At 38.2% G+C, this 16,358-nt stretch overlaps 3 protein-coding genes across 6 annotated transcripts in view; all 3 read left to right on the top strand.

Annotated features, from left to right (window-relative positions):
- The window catches only part of LOC104780938 (protein SHI RELATED SEQUENCE 1), a 3,108-nt gene extending 1,533 nt beyond the window's left edge, over positions 1-1,575 (top strand). Inside the window, exons 2-3 of one of the 3 annotated variants that reach the window (XM_010505483.1) lie at positions 222-503; positions 930-1,575. In XM_010505483.1, the coding sequence (XP_010503785.1) occupies positions 222-503; positions 930-1,351 (704 nt within the window). In that variant the 3' untranslated portion in view covers positions 1,352-1,575. Of the gene's footprint in view, positions 1-9; positions 504-929 lie in introns of all 3 variants that reach the window. The other 2 variants (XM_019244712.1, XM_010505484.1) reach the window with 2 other exon arrangements.
- LOC104780939 (probable methyltransferase PMT27) lies at positions 4,124-7,696 on the top strand. Its single transcript, XM_010505485.2, has 7 exons — positions 4,124-5,544; positions 5,621-5,770; positions 5,873-6,254; positions 6,323-6,497; positions 6,612-6,884; positions 6,983-7,177; positions 7,263-7,696. Exons 1-7 carry the CDS (start codon positions 4,186-4,188, stop codon positions 7,468-7,470), a joined length of 2,742 nt encoding a protein of 913 aa, XP_010503787.1. The 5' UTR covers positions 4,124-4,185; the 3' UTR covers positions 7,471-7,696.
- On the top strand, positions 8,359-10,332 carry LOC104780940 (GATA transcription factor 6-like). Of its 2 annotated transcripts, none has more exons than XM_010505487.2 (3): positions 8,359-8,606; positions 8,996-9,288; positions 9,390-10,332. In XM_010505487.2, the coding sequence occupies exons 2-3, from the start codon at positions 9,028-9,030 to the stop codon at positions 10,074-10,076; spliced, it is 948 nt and encodes a 315-aa protein (XP_010503789.1). In that variant the 5' UTR covers positions 8,359-8,606; positions 8,996-9,027; the 3' UTR covers positions 10,077-10,332. The 2 variants fall into 2 exon arrangements, with proteins under 2 accessions (XP_010503789.1, XP_010503788.1); XM_010505486.2 differs by having other exon boundaries at positions 8,360-8,606; positions 9,019-9,288.

The raw sequence follows: 16,358 nt of genomic DNA on the forward strand, positions 1-16,358 counted from the left end.
TGCTTTGGGAACACTTGAGCTATGGCAAAACCACAATCAACAAGAGATCATGTTTCAGCATCAGCAGCAACATCAGCAAAGGTTGGATCTCTACTCTTCTGCCGCAGGCTTAGGCGTTGGGCCTAGTAATCATAGCCAATTCGATATCTCCGGCGAAACTTCAACCGCCGGCGCCGGAAGAGCTGCGGGGTTGATGATGATTCGTAGTGGTGGTGGAGGAGGAAGTGCTGGTGTGAGCTGTCAGGACTGTGGGAATCAAGCGAAGAAAGATTGTGCTCACATGAGGTGTAGAACTTGTTGCAAGAGCCGTGGCTTCGAGTGTCCTACTCACGTGAGGAGCACGTGGGTTCCTGCTGCCAAACGCCGTGAGAGACAACAGCAACTAGCTACGGTTCAGCCTCAAACGCAGCTGCCTCGCGGTGAGAGCCTTCCCAAACGCCACCGTGAGAATTTGCCGGCAACTTCTTCCTCTCTTGTCTGCACTCGCATACCTTCTCATTCAGGTATATGTCACTTCAATATGATATATTTTATTATTATAAGGTCGTAAAATAATGAAATGCAAGCAGCATTTTTATAATTTATATAAGTAAACGAATTGGGATCAGCTTCAAGAACCTACAGAAACTCTATAATGACTATCAGAGATTTTCCTAAAATATGTGTTTTTTTTTTGTGATTTGAATTGTGAAAAAAATACTGTATTGGAGTAAACACTGACTATTGGATTGACAGGAACAAGCTGTTCTCATCAATCTTGAAATCTGTGTTCTTTATTTTCTCTAATATTTCCCTGCTCTTTCTTTTCCGTATAATAAATTTTGGAAGAAAAAATACGAATGTTAATGTTTTATTCAATATGTATAATTAAAAAAACATGCGATTACGTACCTCTTTAATTACATTTGTTTTCTTTCTCTAAATTCTAGGGCTAGAAGTTGGGAATTTCCCGGCGGAGGTGAGTTCACCGGCAGTGTTTAGATGCGTGCGTGTGAGCTCAGTAGAAGATGGAGAAGAAGAGTTTGCTTACCAAACAGCTGTAAGCATTGGTGGTCACATTTTCAAAGGCATTCTCTACGACCACGGTCCTGGCAGTAGTGGTGGTGGAGGCTACAACGTTGTCGCCGCCGGTGAGAGCTCATCCGGTGGTGGTGGAGGTCAGCAGTTGAATCTCATAACAGCTGGCTCTGTGACGGTTGCTACCGCTTCTTCCTCTACTCCAAACCTCGGTGGTGGCACTGGCAGCACCTCTGCGGCTGCAGTCACGTACATTGATCCAGCCGCTCTCTATCCAACTCCGATCAACACATTCATGGCCGGTACACAATTCTTTCCCCACCCAAGATCATGATGATGAGAATCTGACATAAAGCAACATAACTCTTTTGAATTCTTAGAATAGAATTAGGGTTTATAAACGTTAATTGTCGGATCATGTTATATAAAAAAAAAGGTTTGCAAGAAGTGGGAAAGTGGTCTGTTTATGCTTCTCCTTCTAGACTCTCAAAAAGTTGTTGCAATTTTAGGGTTTTAAATGGAAATTCAATTCAAATAATATATACCATTGTCTTATTATATGATTTTGTGAGGATATGGACAGTGTTGTGTATATTATTTAAATGTTATGAGCACAATATTGCTCTTGTTGTCTGGATCTTTGGTTCATTAATGTGTCTGTTTCTTGTTTGTGTAACAAGCAACCTTAGAATCCGGGGATAATGTTTCTAATCTTTATATCATCTTTTGTATCTTCTTAAAACCAATAGTATAAGAATTCATTACATGTGTACATATATTACACAACAATTTTTAATATTTTTTTCAACCATGGTTTTCGTTACGGCAGAATATGGTCTGCCCATCCCATGCATTTATTGGTTTTAAAAGTGTATTATTATATGTTAGTTACTAGTAATTGATGTATGCCATAATTGAGATGTGATAGAATCAGAGAAGATGACTAGTGAGTATATATTTATGTTAGAAGAGCGACATGTAGAGATGTGACATGAGGGTGCGTTCTACAATGTACGTTAATCCCAATTAGTTAATTCTCCATGCCCTCCATTAGTCCTTTGATTACTAAAATAGTAAAATGTTGCAGGCTAAGTCTACACATAGGTTTTTATAATTTTTTTTTTCACATTTTACTTAGAAAATTAATACTAACACTCTTTTTCTAATATGTTGTTTGTTAATTTGAATGTAGCTTTCGGTAAAATAATTATAATAATCCCAATATCCCATTTGTCTTTATATGAGTTAATAAAAATGTAATATAAGAGAATTTTAAGAGTTTATTGTAAGAGTATAATTGGATATAGCTATTCTGCATGAAAAGTTGAAAAGTCTCAAAAAGCGATGGAAGATTATTTCTGTTTTTATATAACTTCAAGCATAAATGAACATATTTTACGCTTCGTTAATGTTCATACATACACACATACAAATTAAGCTCATGAAATATATTTTGAATGTACATGTATGTTTAGACCTCCACACACACACATATGTAAAATATATAGAAATCGAGAGAGAGAGAGAGAGAGTTTACAGATTCTCATGATGGATGCGTAACCAATATAATAGGTATTAATTAGGTAATGCAAAATATGGAATGCAATGCCATCAATTTCAGAAGAACATGTTTGGCTACAGAAACCTATTTTTACTCGTTTCTCTCTTTTTCTTCAATTAATCCACTTTTACTCATTTAATTACAAAGAATCCCTTCTTTCACAATTTCACATTTTGGTTTAGCTTTCTTGAAGTATGTAACATGTAATGATGTGTGTTATGTGTTGTGGGAAGAAAATGTGGAACCGATCGAAGAGATACAATTTTGAAACGTCATTTTGGCTAGCATGATAGTGGAGTGTTCGAACGATAACAATGATATTAATAATCGATATTGTTAGTTTACGTGTGAGTTTGTAGATTTGTGGAGTTGGTAAATTAGGTCCATTCGAATAGTGCTGCGGTCCAATCGGCCGACTCGTTCCGACTTTTACTCCCTGCCGTATCCCACAGCTTGTCATATCCCACAGATTTAATTCATTTTTCATGTAATATACAAGTATAGACATAGTTCTATATATTGTGTTCTTATATATATATTAAAAATATGTAAATTTGACGTCTTTTATTTGGATATTTAAATATTTTGTGAAAGAAAGCCAAAAAAAATGCTGGCAAAATCCGAAGCCTAAAAATCCAGAATTTGTCATTGTCCAACATTTATTAATCCAAAGCTTCAGGTTCCACTCAAAAGAAAATAAATTAAAAAAAAAAAGAGAGAGTAGTATTTGGTTGTCTTTTGGACCTTTGATGAAATTGGAGCATTGATGACAACAAGCAAAATACTATACAAATTTGCAATTTAGCAGGACGAAAATGAGAAAACTGAGATATAGTGGACCAATAAACAGAACACATGTGTTAACGACAGGCTGACATTTGAGTTGTGTTTTAGTGGGGAGAGAACCGATTCAACCGAACCAACCGTAGTAGGATTACGAACCTCAAGCCTCAAGGTCCACAACACTGCACACACATTTTATTAGCATCTCAAAAGTCAAAACCATCGTTAAAATAAGTAGTTTTGCGTGAAAATTATACTGATAATTAAGGTATTAAATATTACCACTATATAGTGAATCAAACATTGGAGACGTTTAATTAAAAGAAATGGATTTTTTTTTTAATATTTAATCCAATTCAGACAAACAAAAATAATACAAGAGAACTAAATTTACCGAACAACAGAACTCAATCAAACAGTTTTTGTAATTTTTTTTTCTCAAGATTATATGTTTTGATTATAATAACATGTATACTCAAGTTAAACGACCTTAGAATCCATTATGTAAAAAAAGAACGATCTTGCCATGTTTTTAAGATTTCCTTGACTAGGCGTTACCACTTAGCAGTAGTTAAGTTACATGGCTTTTTTTATTTTTTCATGGACAACAAAATATGAGGAGACACAGAGACCATATCTAAATTTAGAGACACGAAATTGAAAGTCCCATGTCCGACTCTGTAGGATCTTTGATCCAGTCTTGTCTCTTCACAACCTCTCTTTCTCTTCTTTTTCTTCTATTTTTACTTCCTTCAACTCCCATTTTACTCCTTCATTTTCTTTTCTTTCTTTCTTTCTCTTCAGTATACGTAAGACAGGAAAAGATGGCATTTGGAAAGGGACGTGGCAACAAGCGAGCTTCGACGTCTTCCTATGCGTCGACCATTACAATGATCATCTTTGTGGCTCTATGTGTTATAGGTGTGTGGATGCTTTCTTCCAATTCTGTTATTCCACCGCAGATCACACAAGGTTCCACTCGAACGGTCGTCTCAGAGACGGAGAGGAGTGATGTGTCTGCCTCTTCAAACGGTAACGATGAACCCGAACCCACAAACAAAGAGTCTGAAGAGCAACCGGCATTTGAAGACAATCCGGGAAAGCTTCCAGACGATGCCGTAAAGTCTGAAGACGAGCAGCGGAAGTCAGCCAAAGAGAAGAGCTCAAAGGCAGGAGGAGAAGAGGGAGGAGGAAGACAAACTGATCAAAAACAAGAAAACCAACAGAAGGATGAAAAGGTTTCCGAGGAGAGAGAGAAAGATAATGGAAAAGAGAACAAGGTGGTGCAAGAGAATGATGATGGTCAGGTGAAACAAGTGGTCAAGGAGTTTGAAAAGGAACAGAAGGAACAACGAGACGAGGATGCTGGGACTCAATCTAAAGGAACTCAAGAGCAAGAGCAAGGACAGGGGAAGGAACTGCAGGATGTGGAACAAGGAAAGAAACAAGGGCAAGATATGGAACAAGGAACCAAACAAGGGCAAGAACAGGATTCAAATGCAGACGTGACATTCACAGATGCAACCAAACAAGAACAGCCTATGGAAACGGGGCAAAGCGAGACATCAGACAACAACTCAAAGAATGAAGAAAATGGACAGCAACAACAAGAGGAGCAAAACTCCGGGAATGAGGAAAACGGACAACAAAACGAGGAGAAGAACACGGTTAGTGAAGAAAACGGGAAGGAAGAGAAGAGTATGAAGGATGAGAATGGCCAACAGGAAGAACATAATACGGCAGAAGACGAAAGCGGAAACAAAGAAGAACAGAGAACATCTAAAGACGAAAACATGGAGCAACAAGAAGAGCAGAAAGATGAGAAGAGACAAGAGGGGTCAGAAGCGAGTGGGTTTGGCTCTGGAATACCCAAAGAATCAGCAGAATCACAGAAGTCATGGAAGAGTCAAGCAACAGAATCTAAAGACGAGAAACAAAGACAAACATCTGAATCAAATACTGTAGAGCGTATAATGGATGGAAATGCATGGGTGTTGTGCAATGCAACTGCAGGTACTGACTATATACCATGCCTAGACAATGAAGAAGCAATAAAGAAACTACGGAGTAGAAGACATTTTGAGCACAGAGAGAGACATTGCCCAGAAGACCCACCATCGTGTCTCGTCCCCCTTCCAGAAGGATATAAGGAGTCCATCAAGTGGCCTGAAAGCAGGGACAAGGTAAAATATTCTATTCGAATAAGATTTCGATCAAGTGAAACTGGATAGAAATGTTAACTCAAATATGATCTAGTAGATATGGTACCACAATGTCCCACACACAAAGCTAGCAGAGGTGAAAGGACATCAGAACTGGGTGAAGGTTACTGGCGAGTTCTTGACGTTTCCCGGTGGTGGAACACAGTTCATCCATGGAGCTCTCCATTATATTGATTTTGTTCAGCAGGTGAACTCATTTCCTGATTTCAGTATAGCGTTATAAACCTGCACCAAGTAAAAGATAGAAATTTTCATTAAATGTTATGCTTCTTTTTTTTTACTATGGCAGTCTTTGAAAAACATTGCGTGGGGTAAGCGTACTCGAGTCATATTAGATGTTGGATGTGGAGTAGCGAGCTTCGGTGGTTTCCTCTTTGAAAGAGATGTTATAGCCATGTCTCTAGCACCAAAAGATGAACACGAGGCTCAGGTCCAGTTTGCTCTTGAAAGAAAGATCCCAGCCATTTCTGCAGTGATGGGCTCTAAGCGACTGCCATTCCCGAGCAGAGTATTTGATCTTATCCACTGTGCACGTTGCAGAGTCCCATGGCACAATGAAGGCGGCATGCTTCTTCTGGAACTTAATCGGATGCTTAGGCCAGGAGGTTATTTTGTATGGTCAGCAACTCCAGTCTACCAGAAGCTTGAAGAAGATGTTCAAATCTGGAAAGGTAAGGTCTGAACAAACGTTCTCCTACTTATTTGTTTCATTGGAGCTGACATTTCACGAGTTCTGTAGAAATGTCCGCGTTGATAAAATCCTTGTGCTGGGAACTTGTGACAATCAACAAGGATAAGCTCAATGGTGTTGGTGCTGCAATCTACCAGAAACCTGCCACAAATGAATGCTATGAGAAAAGAAAACACAACAAGCCTCCGATGTGCAAAAGCAACGACGATGCAAATGCTGCCTGGTATGATTGATTCCACAATATGCAAACATAACAAAAACATAAAGTAAGTATTGAAAAAAGCCTTAAGGCAGTAATAGAAACAAAGAAGTCTCAATACTTGAATGCAAATTTCAGGTATGTACCCCTACAAGCATGTATGCATAAAGTACCAACCAATGCGGTCGAGAGAGGGAGCAAGTGGCCTGTGAACTGGCCCCGTAGGCTTCAAACACCTCCTTATTGGTTAAACAGCTCTCAAATGGGGATTTATGGGAAACCAGCTCCTAGAGATTTCACTACAGATTATGAACATTGGAAACATGTTGTAAGCAAAGTATACATGAATGAAATAGGAATAAGCTGGTCTAATGTGAGGAATGTAATGGACATGAGAGCTGTCTACGGAGGGTAAGCATCAACAGAAGAAAACTACAAAAGATTCAAACAAAAATCTCAGTCACCAAAACTAAACCTTTTCTTTTCTAACTACAATGTCAAAATTGCAGATTTGCAGCAGCTTTAAAGGACTTGCAAGTGTGGGTCATGAATGTAGTCAACATAAATTCACCAGATACACTACCTATAATCTACGAAAGGGGTCTATTCGGAATATATCATGACTGGTGTGAGTCTTTTAGCACATACCCTCGAAGCTACGATCTCTTGCATGCAGATCATCTTTTCTCCAAGTTAAAAGCAAGGTAAAAAAGCTTTAACTCATATCAACTCTTTTTGGTAATTTTGATCAGCAATCTTGAAAATATTCTCTGTTTCCTTTTGAGAAAGGTGCAACCTTGTTCCAGTAATGGCAGAAGTGGATAGAATAGTAAGACCAGGAGGTAAACTCATAGTTCGTGACGAGTCAAATGTGATAAGAGAAGTTGAGAATATGTTGAAGTCATTGCATTGGGATGTTCATCTAACCTTCTCTAAACACCAAGAAGGAATATTAAGTGCCCAAAAAGGTTTCTGGAGACCAAATACTTCTCAATGATAAGTTCAGAATCTGCATTTGAAAATAGCAGAAGTGTCAGCAGCATTATACTACATTTATCACACCCATATATATATATATATATCTATAATCCCAAAAAAGATTCTTGCTTGTTGCAAGAATTGGATAAAGAATTGTCCAGTATAAGCAATAGTGTTAGTAGTCTTCTTAAACTATAGACTAATTAGAACAACTTTTTTTTTCCACCTTCTACATATAACATGGTTATGATGATCTTCTTCTCTAGTAAAGGCTATGACTTTGAATCATTCACTGGGTAAAAGTAAAGACACACACCAAATAAATGAAATTTGTTCCAACAAGTAGAAACATAGCAGTAGAAGAGAGTATGAATATGATGGTTTATAAACTGATCAAGATTTTATCATAAGCAAACCACAAGCCCAATTCACACCAAATTCAACATATTCCCAACTTCTCTTATCACATTGGACTATTGAATCTTAAGCCCAAATATTAATTCAATAGAGAGGTGAGAAAGAAGAGAATCTGACATAATGGGCAATAAGAGTTGTACATTTGAAGCTTCGTCGTCATTCGCAATCGCCGAGTACTCTGTACAACCCGTTTTGAATTGAAGAAGACGGTATGAGAAAAGCCATTGTTACACAGACCTCCAAAGTCGTAAAATTTTCAGAAAGCCCAAGCCCAAGCCCAATTATGGATGTTATTTGGGTAACATAATCTTAAAACTTTACCGTTTAGCTCGTATTCATCTCCTTGTTTTTCCACTTTTCCCAGTAAACGTATACGCTTCGAACTTCCAAAAAAAGTACAGATTTTTTATACGTTTTTGCCGGTTGGGTAAAAAACTTCTCCAACCAAAGAATAATAATCAAGGCTTAAAAAAAAAAAAAAAATCTTTAGAAAAAAATTGGTTCTTGGGAAACGAAAAGATGAGAATTAAAGAAGAGAAACGAGCACTTTTGGTTTAGTACTAGTAGGAGAGGGGAGAAAGGCTTGGGGTTGGGGGCACTATCTCATATTCAATGCTTTACCAAACTCACCTCTTCTTCTAAATATTCACACTTTACCACCACTACTACCACTACCCTTCCTTCTTCTTCACCGACTTATCTCATCTCCTCTCTCACACACTCCGTCTCTCGTCTCAGGTAAATTCCAATTTCTTGTCCAATTTTTAGGGTAAAAATGAGAATCTTTCTTTCTCCAGAGAGTTATTTCTTCGTCGCATTGTAGTAGTAGTAGTAGTACCCAGACTGGTTTGAAATTGACATGAAAAGAATAAAACTTTTACTTTGTTTCTGTCTTGTGAGAGACTTCTTTGTCAAAAATCATGGTTCGTTCTTTCCAAAGTTATGGTTCTTCTTTTTGGCTTTTCATTTTTTATTTTTATTTTATTTTTTCTGTTTTGAATTGGGAAATTAAAAGGAACGGTTTTTTTTTTTTTCCTTTTTCGGGGGGAGTTTTTTAAGTTTTAAGATAAAAATTTTGGTGAGAGTTTTGATATCTCTGAGGAACGAAATTACAAAAAAAAATTTAGGTTTTTTTTGTTTTTGGTAATAGGAAAAAAAAATGGAGAGTGTTGTTGAATTGGCGGCGTTGAAGAACAGTAGTAAAACCCTCACCAACGGCGGCGCTCAAAATGGCGATGATTTCTCCGTCGACGATTTGCTCAACTTCTCTAACGAAGACGATGAAGACGCTCTCGTTGAGGATGAGACTGACTTGAAGAAACCCCAACGAAAAAGAGGTCTCTCGTCTGACGAAACTACCCTTCTCATGAGCAACGATTTCTCCGCCGTCAATTTCCCCACCACCGAGCTCGCCGTTCCGGTAAATTTTCAATTTCGTTTTTTTTTTTTTTTTTTCATTTTCACAAACTTTATCCGTAAAATTGAAATGTTAATTTCTTTGTTTTTTTTGGTGGGGTTTAGATGGATGATTTAGCGGAACTTGAATGGTTATCAAATTTCGTAGACGACTCTTTCACGCCTTATTCCTCGTTGGCTCCGACGAAGAAACCGGTTTGGTTAACCGGGAATCGAAGACGTTCTGTACCACCGGTTAAGGAGGAGACTTGTTTCAAAGCACCTCCACCTCCGGTTCAAATCAGGCCCAAACGAGCTAGAACCGGAGTCACCTACTGGTCTCATGGTTCGCCGTCTTCGTCTTCGAGCTCTGCGACGTCGTCTTCCTCTGGTCCTCCTTCAAGCCCTCTATGGCTCTCCGGTTTTGATTTGGATTTGCTTGATGAACCAAGGGTTAAGAAACAGAAGAAGACGAAGAAATTAGCTGATCAGACGCAGACGCAGACGCAAACGCAAACGCGGAGGTGTAGTCATTGCGGCGTTCAGAAAACGCCTCAGTGGAGAGCAGGACCAATGGGAGCGAAGACGCTGTGCAACGCGTGTGGTGTGCGTTTCAAATCGGGTCGGTTGTTACCCGAGTACAGACCCGCTTGTAGCCCGACGTTTTCGAGTGAGCTTCACTCAAACCACCACCGTAAAGTCATTGAGATGCGTCGGAAGAAAGAGACCTCCCAAGAAGAGGGTGATGATGATGATGATGATGATGGAACAACCGGATTGAATCAAACGGTTCAGGCTGTACCGAGTTTTTGAAGATTGTATTAGACCAGAATTAGGATTCGACCCGGTTCAGATTTAGCACCAGTTTAGTTTTCTCATTAGCTATTATTGCGTTTATGTTAAAAGGATTGATCGATTATGTATGCTTTTTTTTTTCAATTTGGGTTTTGTTCGTTGTTAGTCGCAGACTCGCAGTAGGTTTTTAGGAATTTAGTAACTGGTCAGGTTTAATACCTTTTTTAAACTCTTAGATTGTTTACTTAATGATCTCGTTGGTTCCTTTTCTATTTATAATCTTTTGTTGACTGATGATAATTATCAAAGCTCAATTTGAAACCCTAATGAAATTTTGAATGAGAAAAGCCTAATTTAGAGGAGGCTGGAATATAGGGTTAGTAGTAACTCCATATTTTGTTGTTGTTGTTACTTTGTTATTACCCATCACATCTTTTGTATCAATCAAAATTGACATAATATGACTGAGAGAATTGGAAAATGAAAATTACTTTGAAAATCGTACTGGGCACACTCTCTTAATTTTTTGACTAACTTATTACTCTGCGTATTTTTGGAGGTTGAATACGACTACCAGTGACGTGCAATATATCCAATTTTTGCAATATGATAAGATTCGTTGACCATATCTTTTGAGCTTATCACGAAAATTACCAAAAGATTAGTAGACTTTTTAGTTGTTTTAATTATCAAGCTTTTACGTATCAAGTTCTTTTTTTAATGCTGCATAGTGCATAATATGTAAACTAGTACTACATGTTTCAAAACTATAAATGTACGAAGCTAAGGTAACCAATTAATTTACCAAAGTATTGATCATTATATAATGAGATGTAGATTTCGTACTGGTTTTGTGTGTATTGACTTCATATGCCATTATCTAAATTCAAGCTTACATAATGCATTTGAAATTATTATTTTGTAAATTGCTACATTTAAACCCCAAATTAATCGAAAATGAGGGATGTTTTACAAGCATGGAAATGAATGGGTAAGTTAAATAACAAAACGTGTATGAGCTAGCGTAACGTATATACATTATATTCAACGTAAGTATAGTAATTTCTCCAACTTTTGTGAAACATTATATATACAGATATATATGTTCCTTGCATAATTTGTATGTAAAAACAAATTAGACGAGACTATGATCTCTCAAGTCTCACCCCATGTTTTCATCTTTGTGAAAGAGAAGCGCCCCAGACGTGTGTTAAGGTTTGTCTCCCCAAACACGTAATAATGCATATTCCACAAGGAAGCTTCCTTGCAAGTACCCATTCGCCATTCCCAAGTTTAGTGGATGTAGAGTAAAGATGTACGTAGTACTTAAGGCTTTAAAACGTAGACGAGATGTGGTTTATCTATCTAGTTGATATATACAACATTTTTGAGAAGATGAAATCGTCAAATCGAAAGAGAAATCTGTAGTGTGACCATAGTGATTGCTGACTCTCTTTCCCATTTCCTTTGTCACAAGAAAGTTTTATAGATATCATATAGAAGTGCCACATCTCTAAGTTAAAACCTTAACTTCATTGTCCTTTAATTTGCTTCCACTATCTAGAATATGAATATAAAGATCAAATATTCACCTCTTTATTAGCTTTAGAAAAACTAACTCAAACAACTAAAGCTTTTGATCTCTCTCAAATTCATAAGTTATGTCACAACTTTGACATCTCCTTATATATAAAAACTCATTCCTAATCCTATTAGGAAAACCTATGCTTAGATAACTCCTAAGCACAAATCAAACTTATCTCTTAACCATAACTCGGTTAGGATAATGACACTTCTTTCTTCAAGCTTATCCAACATTCTCCCCTTTAAGCTTGAAGTCCTTCTTAGCTCCTCCTTGAACTCCAATGTAGTCTCTCATGTTTCTGAATTTGTTCTTCTCCAGTGCCTTAGTTAGGATGTCTGCTTTCTGTAGTACTCCAGGAACATGCTCTACATCAACCTGTCCATTTTCAACACACTCCCGTATGAAATGGTACTTACGATGAATGTGCTTGCTTTTACCATGAAACACAGGGTTCTTGGTAAGAGCAATTGCCGATTTATTTTCAACTCGTATCGTCACTTTCTCATTATCTATTCCGGTAAACTCAGCAAAAAGATCTTGAAGCCATATGAGACCTGCTTAGTCGCTTCTGTGGTCGCCATAAATTCCGCTTCACAAGAAGAGAGTGCTACAACCTGTTGCTTCTGAGTACACCAAGTGATCAAACAGTCATTGAAATAAAACATGTGTCCGGTTGTGCTTTTACCATCATCTACATCCACGGCAAGACTGCTGTCACTAAAGCCTATCAGACCAGCTTTAGATCCACGTTTGAAGAACAAACCATGTGAAACTGTTCCACGTAGATATCACAGAACCTGTTTCAAAGCGGTTCCATGTGACTCTCTTGGATCCTGCAAGTACCGGCTCAATACACCAACAACAAAAGAAAGGTCCGGACGGGTGTTTAGCAAGTACCGAAGACAGCCAATGTTTCTCCTATAAGTTTCTCCATTTATGCGATTCTCATGCGGTGCTTTTGACAACTCCAAACCAAACTCCATTGGTATAAGAATTGAATTGCATTCACTCAAACCTGCTTCCTCCAAGATTTTCTTAGCGTACTTTTCTTGCGTCAATCTAACCCCATCTTCTCCTTGTAGAACCTCAATACCAAGATAATAAGTAAGCCTTCCCAAATAACTCATTTCAAACTTACTTGACATATCCCTTTTGAACTCAAAGATCAATTCCGAACTTGAACCAATAACGAGAAGATCATCCACGTACACTGCAACGATGAGAAGCTGCTTCTGCACTATCTTTCTGTATAACGTCGGTTCTTTGGAACATTTTTCAAAGTCAAGCTCTAGCAAAATTTGATTTAGCTTAGTGTTCCAAGCCCGAGGCGCCTGCTTCAAACCATACAGAGCCTTATGCAACTTTTAGACCTTTATTTCACACCCATTTGTTATGAAACCTTCAGGTTGATTAACATAAACACTCTCTCTTAATTCTCCATGTAAAAATGCAGTCTTCACGTCCAAGTGATGAACTTCCCATCCGTTCGAAGCTGACAAAGCAATGAGGAACCTTATGGTTTCGATTCGTGCCACAGGAGCAAAAACTTCATCAAAATCCACACCATGCCTTTGCACATAACCCTTTGCCACTAGCCTTGCCTTGAATTTGTTGATGCTGTTATCAAAGTTTCGTTTAACCTTGAAAACCCATTTTAAGCCAATTGGTTTACATCCCAGAGGAGGATCTACCAAACTCCATGTTCTATTCTTGGTTATGGACTTAATTTCTTCTTCACATGCGTTTCTCCATACCTCAAACTTGACTGCTTCCTCATATGTTGCAGGTTCCTCATTAAGCATCAACAAGAGATGTTCTCCCTCAAACTCTGCAACTAACACATAATCTTTTAAGTACCCTGGTTTTTCAGTTAGTCTCTCGGATCGTCTCAAAACTTGTATTGGTTGTGGTGCTTCTACATTATCTGAGTCATCTATCTCATCATCGACCTCATCATCATTAACATCTCCTCTGTTTTCCTCTGTAGGTTCGGTGACTGAATTCTCTGCAACTCCATTGTTTCCAAAAACACCAAAGTTAATCGTGAACGAACCAGGTTCTTCTTGACTCTCCTCAGAATTATTCCACTTCCAGCTTCTACTTTCATCAAAACAAACATCCCTGCTTACTGTTATTTTCTGGCTTGTTGGATCAAGAAGTCGATAAGCTTTTGTACCAGGTTCTGTCCCAAGATACACAAGCATCCTAGATCGATCATCAAGCTTTCGAAGATGCGGAGCTTCAACCTTGGCATATCCAATGCAGCCAAACACTCTTAAATGCTCAACATTTGGCCTTTTGTGCTTGAATGCTTCATACGGTGTTTGATCAGTCAAAGATCTGGTTCCAACTCTGTTGATAAGATACGTCGCATGTCGTACAGCCTCACTCCAGAGATAATTAGGCATCCTCATATGCTTTAGAATGCTTCGAGTCATGCCTAATAGTGTTATGTTCCTTCTCTCCACTAAACCGTTTTGTTGAGGCGTGTAAGGTGCCATTAGATGTTTGTTAATTCCCTTTTGTAGACAAAAATCTTGAAATTCTTGAGACATAAACTCTTCTCCTCTGTCTGTTCGAAAAGTTTGGATAGAAGTTCCTGCTTCATGTTCAACGAGTGCTTTGAAGCTCTTCAATTTATCAAACGCCTCACTTTTCTCCCTTAAGAGGACTGTCCACATGTATCGAGAATGATCATCAATTAGTACAAATATGTATCTCTTATGCGCAACAGTAGAAGGTGAAATTGGTCCACTGAGATCCCCATGAACAAGCTCAAGTGGACATGATGCTCGAAAAGATGTAGATTTTGGAAACATGTTTCTAGTTTGCTTTCCGAACAAGCACGATGCACAAATCTCTTTGTCTCTCGAAGCATTCGGTATTCCAACAACCAGATCCTTTGATACCATCGTTCTTATGGTCTCGAAGTTGACGTGTCCAAGACGAGCATGCCAATCCACTGAGTTTGTAATACAACAGTCCCCGATTCTTCTGTAGTAGCAGTCTGCAAACATCTTGTGTTATCAACCTCTAAGATAACTTTGTACAACCTGTTCATTGACCTGTTTGCTCTTACTAAGAGATTTCCATCCTTTTCATGCAGAGTGAGGTAGTTTTGTCTCATTCTGACATCACAACCAGCTTCAGTGGCCTGTCCAAGGCTTATGAGATTGCTTCGAAGATCCGGTATGTAGTAAACATCAGTTAAAATTTTCTTTTCTCCGCCTTTTGTCAAAAACAGAATAGAACCCTTTCCCTCTATATTGACTCTCGAGTCTTCACCAAAACGCACCTTGCCTGTCACAGAAGGATCAAGTTTGTAGAACCAAGCAAAATTCCATGTCATATGGTTTGAAGCACCATTATCTAAGTACCACAACTTGTCTGAAGATGTATCAAGTTCTTTCGGTTTTACTTTCTTCTCATTGAGATAGACTACCTCATGCATCATAAGGGATTCAGCTTCACGTGTATCTTCTCCTTCTTTGTCTTCTTTGTCTTGTTCCTCTTGAATCTTGATGAGTTTTAACAGTCGATCTGGACAATCCGAAGCATAATGCCCAATCTTATCACAACGATAACATGTTATCTTGCTCTTGTCTCTTGATTGATATCCATACTCCTTCTGCTGAGAACCGTAATCTCTTTGTTGATAAGAGAAGGATCGTCCGTAACCTCTTCTGCGACCTCTACCTCGTCCGCGGTTAGCTCCCCTGCCTCGACCTCTTTCATGGAAATAAACAGGGGACTGGGACTCTGAATTAAGATACATGAGTTTGTTTTGTCCCTCTTGCGATTCTTCCTCCTCATGAATCCGTTCCACATAAGTTTTCAACCTGCCAACAATATCTCCAAAGGTTGTCGTGTTGAGATCGAGAACCTGCTCCAAGGATGCAACTATATGTATAAACTTCTTCTTCGGTAAACTGTTAAGAAACTTCTTAACAAGTTTGGATTCCTCAATGTTTTTCCCCAAGGAAGCTGATTTTGTAGCTATTTCCGAAAGCTTAGCAACAAAATCATCAATTCTGTCTGTTTCTTTCATTCTAAGTCTATCAAAGTCAGCTGTTAAGGTCTGTAGTCTCGCTTCCTTAACTCTGTCGGCCCCAAGGTTTCTTGTTTTAATTGCGTCCCAGACAGCTTTGGAGGTTTCTAGGTCACCAACTTGTAGAATCATAGATTCTGGTATGGATTGAAACAAGAGAGCTCTTGCTAAATCGTTTTTGTCTTCTTCATCTGATTCAGGATCAATCGTCTCCCAGACTTTGTTAACCCAGAGTGTTACCTTCATTCTCATGGCCCAAACGGTATAGTTAGTATCGTTTAGCATTGGACATTGTATGGATGATGATGATGATGATCCTCCTTCCTTCAAAGCAGGGTTCGTTGTTGCAGTTAATTCACTCATGTCTCGAATGAATCCTTTCGTAATAGAACAAAACCTTTAGATATCAAACCCGGTTGCTCTGATACCAAATCTAGAATATGAATATAAAGATCAAATATAAAACACCTCTTTATTAGCTTTAGAAAAACTAACTCAAACAACTAAAACTTTTGATCTCTCTCAAATTCATAAGTTATGTCATAACTTTGACATCTCTTTATATATAAAAACTCATTCCTAATCCTATTAGGAAAACCTATGCTTAGATAACTCCTAAGCACAATTCAAATTTATCTCTTAACCATAATTCGGTTAGGATAATGAC

The sequence above is a fragment of the Camelina sativa genome, chromosome 4 (assembly GCF_000633955.1).
Source record: "Camelina sativa cultivar DH55 chromosome 4, Cs, whole genome shotgun sequence".
NCBI classification, from domain to species: domain Eukaryota; kingdom Viridiplantae; phylum Streptophyta; class Magnoliopsida; order Brassicales; family Brassicaceae; genus Camelina; species Camelina sativa.

Bases quoted from the DNA above. Each gene is read 5' to 3' on its own strand.
- LOC104780939 (XM_010505485.2), top strand. From the start codon at position 4,186: ATGGCATTTGGAAAGGGACGTGGCAACAAGCGAGCTTCGACGTCTTCC. The intron at 5,771-5,872 runs GTGAACTCATTT...TTACTATGGCAG, and splicing joins ATATTGATTTTGTTCAGCAG to TCTTTGAAAAACATTGCGTG. The intron at 6,255-6,322 runs GTAAGGTCTGAA...CGAGTTCTGTAG, and splicing joins AGATGTTCAAATCTGGAAAG to AAATGTCCGCGTTGATAAAA.
- LOC104780940 (XM_010505487.2), top strand. From the start codon at position 9,028: ATGGAGAGTGTTGTTGAATTGGCGGCGTTGAAGAACAGTAGTAAAACC. The intron at 9,289-9,389 runs GTAAATTTTCAA...GGTGGGGTTTAG, and splicing joins CCACCGAGCTCGCCGTTCCG to ATGGATGATTTAGCGGAACT.